The sequence below is a fragment of the Guillardia theta genome (assembly GCF_000315625.1).
Source record: "Guillardia theta CCMP2712 unplaced genomic scaffold GUITHscaffold_53, whole genome shotgun sequence".
Classification (NCBI taxonomy): Eukaryota; class Cryptophyceae; order Pyrenomonadales; family Geminigeraceae; genus Guillardia; species Guillardia theta.
The window spans coordinates 181,816-190,743 of record NW_005434621.1 but is presented as its reverse complement, the minus strand read 5'-3'; the positions used below and the strand labels follow the sequence as shown (position 1 = coordinate 190,743).

The following is an 8,928-nucleotide window of genomic DNA, read 5'->3' as shown; positions in this document are numbered from 1 at the left end:
GGCTTTTTCCTCCTCCTCCTCTTCTTTTTCCCCCATTTTTCCTTTTCCTAAACTACCCTTTTTTGTTCCATTTTTCCCCCCCCCCCCCCCCCCTTTCTTCTCTTGCTCTCCCTCTCTTCATATCATCTCTCTGCTTTGTTTCCTCTCTACCCTATCACTTCCTTCTTTCCTCTGGCTTTCTGAAAGTGTTACTATCAGCTTTCCTTCATGTGCGATCCCATGACAACTGGAGCGGTAAAGATGTCTTACACGCATTGTCTTACCTGACTTTTACCCCTCGCACCATCTCCCCGCTACTCCTCCTCTTCTCCTTGTGTGTGCCCTTGCTCATTCACTATACTCCTATTCCACTACTCCTTCACGACCATCACTACTTCTTCGTTCTCTTGCTCTTCGACCATCCTCGTCCTTGTCCTTGTCCTTGTCCTTGTCCTTGTCCTTGTCCTCGTCCTTGTCCTTGTCCTTGTCCTTGTCCTTGTCCTTGTCCTCGTCCTTGTCCTTGTCCTTGTCCTTGTCCTCGTCCTTGTCCTCGTCCTCGTCCTTGTCCTCGTCCTCGTCCTCGTCCTCGTCCTCGTCCTCGTCCTCGTCCTCGTCCTTGTCCCCCTGCTCTCATCGCCTTCCCTTCCTCCTTCAGCCATATTTCCACGGCATCGTCTCCGATCGCGTCGCAACTCCGCCCGAGCTCTCCCCTCTCTTCTCGGAGAAACTTCTTCTCATGCCATCGTCTCATCGGGTATGAACCAGCAGCATACAACACAGATCCAGCGCATGTGCTGACTCTCGTCCTCTCAGCTCCTTCATCCCCTGCGTCATCAGCAGGGCGGTGCGTTCAAACCCGAGCATCGCATCCTTGCAAACTTTGCCGAGATGTCCCTGCTCGACTTCGATGCCCTGAAGAGCATGCTCAAGACAACCAAGTCGACCAACTCGACGCTCCTGCTCTCCGCCCTCTCGGTGAGGAGATTCGTGAAGGAGGAAGAAGGGAGGAGAGGAAGGGGAGATGAATGTTTGCTGTCAGTCTGACGACCTGCCAGGGTCAACATATGATCATGAAGATCGCAAACAAGTTGAACATGAGGGAAGGATCCGTGACATTCATCACAACAACGGTGGCGAGCTTTCGGTTCCTGCCGCGATGCTGAGACTTGAGCTATCAGGAGGCCAGCGATAGCAAGGGAGTCTCCCTCCTTCTCAGCGCTCAGTTATTCTCGGAGGCGCAAACAGGTCAGCAGCTCTCCTGATACTTGAAGGACCAGCCGATCGGGCTCCTCAGATCCTCTCCTCAGCCCCTTTCTCTCCTCTCCCTCCTCTCCCTCCTCTCCCTCCTCTCCCTCCTCTCCCTCCTCTCCCTCCTCTCCCTCTTCTCTCGTCAGTCTCCTCTCTCCGTCTCTCTTCTCCCTCTCCCCTCTCCTTCCGTCTTCTTGGTTTCCCATCTGCTCCCATTCGATCTCCTCTCTGAAACCCCTACAGATATCATGTGGCAAGGGGTTCCTGCCATTAGCGTGCCTGGCAAGGACATGTCCTCTCGAATCGGTTTTTCCTCCTCTCCTCTTCTTCGAATGATCTATCTTACTTGCTTCAGCTGCCAGCGTGTCCATGTCGCAAGGAGATGCTGCTTTGATTGTACGGAACGATGGAGAGCATGTAAGAATCTTTCCTACCGGCACTCCCTCTGTCTTGTTGCGATCTTCTGTTCCTCCTTGTCCTTCTCAACCTCTTATATCCACCCGCCCTGTACCTCCTGCTGCTCCTGCTCCTCTTGCTGCTCCTGCTCCTGCTCCTTCTCCTCTTGCTGCTCCTGCTCCTGCTCCTGCTCCTCTGACATGCCTGTCAGGATACCCTTGCTCGGAAGCTTCTCGACCGCAAGGGTTACAAACTTCTGCAGCACACGCAGGACAAGGGGAGATGTGGGGGCCAGCCAGAACAAGATGGGTAAGATGCTGTTTCCATTCTTTCCTCTCTTCCGTCTACTTCTTGTTGTTTTCTGCACGTCTACTTCTTGTTGCTCTCTGCCTATCTCCTCGTCTCTCTTAGCTCCTCCTGAATGCTTCCGCTGACCTGCTTCCGCTAGACCTTCAAAGCTATCCTGGTCTTCCCACGAGTATGTAGACTTCCTGGAGAGGCTTCTCAAGACATGCTTCGAGAGCTTTGTTGTCCGCTCCCACCATGTCAGAGTTACAGGTCGGGTGACTAGACTATGCTCGTTGTAGCAAGGGAGGCAGGGCAAGGATGAAGAAATAAGATATTTATTTACAATGTGAAGTCAAGCGGATACACCACTCCTTTGCAAGACAAACCGGTTAAGGCTCGGCGCTGGTTTCGCTTCCTCAGAGGTGGAAATCTCCTGTCCTATCTGTCGGTTCCGTGATCGTCGGAACATTTCGCTATTGGTACTCAGCATGCTGTCAGAGGTGGACCTTGTCAGTGCCCCGAACTCCTCTGCGAACATCTTTCGCATTCGGTGCCTCATAATCGGCGACATTCGTCCAGAAGCTGCTCGGTTGCTCTGTTCCTCTGCAAGCAGAGGCGCAGCTTGCGGGATGGATCTTGGCCTTCTCTGGAAGTGCTGAGGAGGAGCGAACTGAGTTTCGTCCTCCTTCTTCTTCTCCGACTTGCTGTGCACTGCTGGCATCCAGGACAAATCGTCATCGAACATGTTGAGTTCGTCATCCTCTTGCACAAGATCGTCGTCGATCGAGATCTGGCATTTGGGCTTGAAGTGCATTTGCAGGCAGGTGTCGCTCACTTGACGGGTGAGAGTCATGGCTGATCCAACGAGAGAGGGGAGCGGCGTCGATGAAATGCTAGTGGAGAGCAGCGAGAAGTGCCTGGAGGAGTGCGAGGAGGGAGTGAAAGAGGAGAGCGAGGAGGAAGCGAAGGAGCAAGTGAAGAAGTGAAGGAGCAGGGAGAGAAGGAGCAGAGAGTGTAGGAGCAGGAGCTGGTGCGAGGGTGTGCGCGAGTCTCGAAGGAGAAACCTTTAAAATCCACGTTCGGACCAAAACAGGGTAGGGGTGGTACATGAAGAGGTCTCAAGAGGGTAGGGGTAAACAAATACACCGGTATTTTAGATCGTACAAGGGTGGGGTGATCACCATGACCCATGAATTGTCCAAGAATTCTCAATATACCGGTTATTTTGACATATAGTTTTTGGGGTTATGAACCCTGAAAATTTGTCTTACCGGTACTGAGGGTCAACAAGACGGGTGCATTGTATTTTTAGATGCCCTCAACTTGCTTGTTTGCTCGTAATTTCCATTTTGGGGTGGGTTCAACTTCATGGGGGTGGTTAGCTTGTGCGTTTTACCGAAACGTTGTGTTTATAAAAGGACAAAACAGAAATGAGGTGGGGGTCAAGGATCCAAGCAATTGAGTGGGTGGGGGTATTTTCATGTCTCAACGACTACTGTAATTACAAAGAATTTCCGGTACTAATACAGAGAGAAGGTGGGGTGGGGTAGTAAAAGATCAGGGTGGGGGTACTCATTGGTACCGTACTCTCTGCGGGGTCGTGCTTTACCGGCGGGTCTAAAAATTTACAATAGGCAAAGAACAAACTTGAGATTTTGCCCCACGTTTCCGCAGCTGGTAGGGTAGTTACGTGCCAAGATGGGAGGTAGGGTTGTCTTGATTATTGGATTTAGTAGGGTACTGAGAATACATTTGGAGGGTAGGGTATTTCTTACTCGACATCGGGGTAGGGTGAAGCTGAATGATGATCAAAGGGTGGGGGGGTGGAAAGGTTGTTTAACTTGATCTCAATCGCGACGATTCGTATGTATGGCAACAACTTTTTATTTTCCTCCACGTACCCTATAATTTCAAGTGAATAGTACCCGTCTTTTCTGTGCCTGCCATGACCGATCTTGCGGTGTGTAACACAGCTGACTTCTGACCCTTCTTCTCATAGGGGGGTACGGGTAGTTTCATGTAGGGTGAAGGTGAAATGGGGACGGGTACATCACGAAGACTTCAACAAATAAGGGGTATTTTTAGGTTGTAATGAGTGGGTCATGGTGGTACTATCCCCAACAAGCTATGGGTACTTTGAAATTGAATAGGGTAGGGGGTAACTCAAACTCCTTGACCTGGATGGGTGGGAGACAGGGTTTTTGGACCTCTAAAGTCTCTTTCATTTGACCATCGTTTGACCCCTTCCATTTCACTTTTGACCAGATTTGACCGCAGTTGCTGACAGGTACATCTCGTCGGCCCAGATCAAATGCTGACATGCTTACGGCTAGGGAACCCCATGTATACAAGTCAGGATGACCCCTTCAGTTTCCGGCTCTCCGAGGGAGGCAGAGGCCCCGGGTAGCAACTCCGAAAACAAGACGGTCCGCATCACACAGCTCAGTTTTCTCCTTTGCGGGGGAGTGTAGCAGCTCCGCCGTGACCACAGTTTCTTTACTCAAGGTAAGTTAAAAATCACTACGAGGACAATCAGGAGAAGTAAGAATTCTTGTGAAGCGACGCTAGACCCGGTGATCGGACGCCAGCACTACGGGGTCCGAGACCGTCACGGTACCCCGGTGACCCGGCCGCGCCCAACACCGTCACTAGTACGGAGTCCGATCCGACGGGCCCGCCGGGCCGGGCCCACCGAGAAAGAGGCAGATACTACTGAGTGCTACGCCGGCCCGGTATGCTGAAAGTTCAAGTCAGTGATAGCGTACGGTACTTAAAGTTAACGCCGGGCCCGACGGTTAAATCCGATGATAACGAAGATACTCACGCCGCGCAGAGTCACTGGCTTGAGTAAAAGTTTTTCATCACACTGCCGACATTCAATAATGGTGCACTGCTGTACAGCTATGATTCACGGAGTGAGGGTGCGGTGCTGTGCAGTGGCCCGTTATGTCTACTAGTAAGTACTGACAAAACTTTACTGAAAATGTTACAACCGAATCATTGACATTCAGACCTTCTGAGATACATTTAGCTGCTTTCGTGATGAACACCTTTGTGATCAAAATGGAGAGGGTGAAAATCTCGAATTCCGAGAGTTCTCCTTTGACGGATTTCCTTTGCATCAGTCCGATCGTTCTGAATAATAGTTTCCCTCATTTCTATCCCCAACAACACTATACAAAGCCCTTCCTACCTGGCATCAGCATACCGATTCACTGGACCCCGTTAAACATGCTCGCCAAAATTCGGCGGGGATTTGTGCTTGACAAAGTCATACAAGCCCAAAGTGCTATCAGCCCCACGATAACTTGACCGGTTGCTGGAGGCGACAAGTCAGGAATGCGAACACGAGACAGCAAGTGAGAAACCTTCGTGGTCGCCCGTCTGGCTGCGAGTATCTCATCTCTGACCAGACCTCGTCTACCTTCTGCGTTGTCGACAGATTCCTCGCCTCGCTCTCAGAGAGCCGCGACGACATTTCCTTCACACGGCTCTCCAGCTCCTTCACTTCTTGTCGCAACCTTGTGACTTCTTCACTCCTGGTTTCGGTTTCATGTTCGGGGGCAGCGTCATGGCCCAGCTCTTCATATGAGCTGGAGGATTAAGAGTCAAACTGCAGCAGACGACCTTCCTCGTCTTATCACCTTCCAAGGTTGAAGGGCAGGGTACATCCGCCCTCCTCCTGGGACAACCAGCGAGTGATGCAAACCCTGGGGCAGCGTCAGTCGATTGAAATCTGAGGATGATAGTGAAGAATTACAAACAAAGAATAAAGCCCAGAATGAGAATTATCCAAAAAACAACATGCCAATCTATCTCTTGCGGCTTGTACCCTTGGTCCACCAGGCCAGACAGATTGCCCACCTGCATTGGGTCACATTTGGGAGCAGAAGAGAAATGATGATCACAATGGATGACGATGAGTTGTCATACAGCATGCTCACATGCATGGCAGGGCTTGACAGTCCCCTGCCCGTCATGGCTGACTTCCAAGTAGGCGCCATTCGACTCCCCTTCAACTGACGCTTTGATAAATGTGTCTTGCAGATCTTTCTCGGATCAAACCAAGATCACGCTCCCTTCCACCAGAGCTTCAAACTTCCATCCATCAGACTCTCCTTCCTCTTCCTCTTTCCATTTCCACCACCCAAACGTCGGCCAGACAAGCTTCCCCGTCGCCGACCATGAAATCTAAATCTGGCTTTTCCGTTACGAACCATATCGACCGTAACGAATAATCTCTAACAGCTCCGGGCCTGCCAGGTAACTCAACATGTCGTAGCAAGGCGGAACCAGAGGCGGAACGCTAGCAAGTGATGAGAGAGGAGGAGGAGGAGGAGGAGGAGGAGGAGGAGGAGGAGGAGGAGGAGGAGGAGGAGGAGGAAGACAACGTTCATGCATGGTGTGGAAGAATGAGAGCAAGAGCAAGCTAGATGAGATGAGATGGTGGCCTGAGAAGGGTAACGAGTGCAGCAGGCGAACAGTCTTTTCAGAGTTGTGTTGAGCACCAGGTTGGTCCAGCGGAAGGGCTTGCATCCTGGTGACTTGTAGGATCTACGTGTAGGGTTCAAGTGGGCACGAGCTTGCAGAGCTAGCGATCGTGTCTCATGCAAAGCGAGAGGTCTGTGTCCTCCAGCGACATGATAGTTGACGAAGGGGTCGCAGGGAACAGTCAGAGGAGCGAGACTCGGTGACTCGAGCCACCTGCATGGATCCGCCGAGGAAGAACGTGAGCAGGAGCATCCGATGTTGACAACCTCCCTGGAGCAGCTGACGCAGGTAGATGAGTACAACTGTTCACGTGGGAAGGTAGCGTGCGAGAGTCTCCCTTCCTCCACTCATCCATTTGCACCTTGCAGGTCGTCGTGAGAGGACCAGGATGGATCTGGGGGGATCAAGACGGAGGAGTCGGACATGTCGGCGTCATCCTGAGGAAGTTCTACATCAAGAACCCTTACAAGCACGAGGAGGGGAGCGATGAAGGGGTCGAGGAGGAGGATGGGAGGGAGGAGGAGTTGAGGTGGTCAGCACCCGAGAGAATCTGTCTGGCGCAGGTCCGCTGGGCTGTGGAGGACGTTCAGACCTACAGGATCGGAACTTACGGGGAGAACGCCATGACCCTGAGCGACCTGTGCCTGGCCCCGGACCAGGACGAGGAGGAGGCGAGGAATCTACAGCACATGTATCAGTTCCGCACCAGGGTGTCGAAGATCCCAGAGGATCTCGACGATCTTGACTTCGGCGATGAGCTGCCGCAGCCCATCGAGCTTGAGAACATCCTCCTGCGGTACTTCCGCCCCGTCCCGCATGTCATAGCGCAGATGAGGGAGGTGGGCGAGTACCTGGAGGATGTGACGCTGTCAGTGAGCGAGAGTGAGAACGAGATGTGCGACTTCTGCCACATGCTGATCTCCCACACGGACAACCAACTAGTGTGGAGGACATGCGAGGATGGGGAGGAGAGAAACTCCTTGTTCGCGACCCGGCTCCCCTGCGGACACTTGTTCCACAGGGATTGTATCCGACTTTGGCTCATGGAGGACGCAGGGTGCCCGGCAGAAGACTGCACGCAGAGTTTTGACTCTTTGAAGTACATCGGTGACGATCGTGACATGCAAGAGTACGACAACGATGACAACGGGGACGACGAGTTCATCAACGGAGCCACCCTTCAGGTTGAGTAGTGCACTGTGGCCCCTTGCGATGCAGAGCAGGCACGGTTGTGTTTGCTTGCTGCTCCGTTGATTGTGCATGTCTGTATATCTGCTCTTGGTGCAAGCTTGTGAGATCTTGCTGTGACATGTAATTTGTTCTCTCAGTTCGTCTTCGAGAACCAGAACCTGTGGCTAAGGATGGCGCTGGTGATCCAACACTTCCAAGAGATCGACAACATGTCGGTGACGTCCAACCGCTTGCTGCTCTCTCATCGTCGAACGTCCGTGGATGAGGAATCAGGAGGAGCAGGAAGAGCAGGAAGAGCAGGAGCTGGCTTCGACGAAGGTCGCCGTCCTCCTCCGCGCGACAAGCAGCGAGACTCGTTCATGCACAAGCTGCGGGATGTGCTGACATGGGTGGACATGCCGCAGCTGGAGGAGGGAGGGTGGATGCTCTCGGAGCCCTTTGAGATGATGATCATCGGCGTTCGAGATCGTAACCAGTTGATCGCCAACCTCAACGCCGAGGTGAGGAGAGCGAGGGAGGAGCAGGAGCAGAAGGCAGGAGCGAGAGGGAGGGAGAAGGAGAGGGAGGGAGAGGGAGAGGGAGGGAGAAGGAGGAGGGTGGGGCGAGAGGAGACAGAAGGAGGAGGAGGCAGGAGGAAAGCGAGGGGGAGGAGCAATAATCAGGGGCATGAAGGAGGAAGTAATAGAGTGAGGGAGGGCTGGAGGAACGAGGAGAGGGGGAAGGAGTGAAAGGAGGCATAGAAGGATTTGGAGGGATACACGAAGGAGGAGGAGATGGGAGAGGAGATGGGAGAGGAGAGAGCTGATGGGATTCGCTGCAGTCTGTGGTGGTAGTGGACCACTTGCTTGATCTCGTGTCAAGGGGACAGGAGGAGAACCGGCGGGAGCTGCAAGGAAAGCTATCTCCGCACATGAGCAACTCCAACCTGCTGGCTGTCTGCGGGAGGCCGAGCGACGAGGCGTTGAGGAGCATCTTTGCCTGCCTGCTTGCGTCAGAGGACGATGAAAGTGTGGAGGAGGGAGGGGGGCGGGAGCTAAGAGCTTGCGGCGTCGGGCGGAGCGCCGGGGACCTCGAGAATTTCAGACAGATGGTGGTGCCGGTGCTTGAGGTGAGGGAGGAGGGGAGGAGAGGAGGAGGAAGAGAGAGAGGAGAGGTCGAGAGAGAAAAAGATGGAGGGAGAGAGAGGAGAGAGGAGAGAGGAGAGAGGAGAGAGGAGAGAGGAGAGAGGAGAGAGGAGAGAGGAGAGAGGAGAGAGGAGAGAGGAGGGAGGAGGAGGAGAGGAGGAGGGAGGAGGAGGAGAGAGGAGGAGGAGGGGGAGGAGGAGGAGGGACGTGG

At 53.2% G+C, this 8,928-nt stretch overlaps 3 protein-coding genes across 3 annotated transcripts in view; 1 reads left to right on the top strand and 2 right to left on the bottom strand.

Annotated features, from left to right (window-relative positions):
• Positions 1-342: 342 nt before the first annotated feature.
• GUITHDRAFT_111614 (hypothetical protein) lies at positions 343-2,764 on the bottom strand (the record flags this gene model as incomplete). The annotated part of the gene is made up of 5 exons (XM_005829262.1): positions 343-603; positions 647-773; positions 836-891; positions 1,739-2,114; positions 2,298-2,764. The coding sequence occupies 5 exons, from the start codon at positions 2,762-2,764 to the stop codon at positions 343-345; spliced, it is 1,287 nt and encodes a 428-aa protein (XP_005829319.1).
• Positions 2,765-5,136: 2,372 nt separating this feature from the next.
• Positions 5,137-5,915, bottom strand: GUITHDRAFT_111613 (hypothetical protein; the record flags this gene model as incomplete). Its single annotated transcript, XM_005829261.1, has 5 exons — positions 5,137-5,230; positions 5,280-5,504; positions 5,556-5,621; positions 5,672-5,775; positions 5,820-5,915. The coding sequence occupies 5 exons, from the start codon at positions 5,913-5,915 to the stop codon at positions 5,137-5,139; spliced, it is 585 nt and encodes a 194-aa protein (XP_005829318.1).
• A 603-nt stretch (positions 5,916-6,518) lies between these two features.
• GUITHDRAFT_141283 (hypothetical protein) overlaps positions 6,519-8,928 on the top strand; it is a gene marked incomplete at both ends in the record, with an annotated part of 4,459 nt that continues 2,049 nt past the window's right edge. The window contains 6 exons of the mRNA XM_005829260.1: positions 6,519-6,532; positions 6,577-6,640; positions 6,682-6,720; positions 6,771-7,586; positions 7,731-8,093; positions 8,414-8,701. Of these exons, the coding sequence (XP_005829317.1) occupies positions 6,519-6,532; positions 6,577-6,640; positions 6,682-6,720; positions 6,771-7,586; positions 7,731-8,093; positions 8,414-8,701 (1,584 nt within the window). The remainder of the gene's footprint in view (positions 6,533-6,576; positions 6,641-6,681; positions 6,721-6,770; positions 7,587-7,730; positions 8,094-8,413; positions 8,702-8,928) is intronic.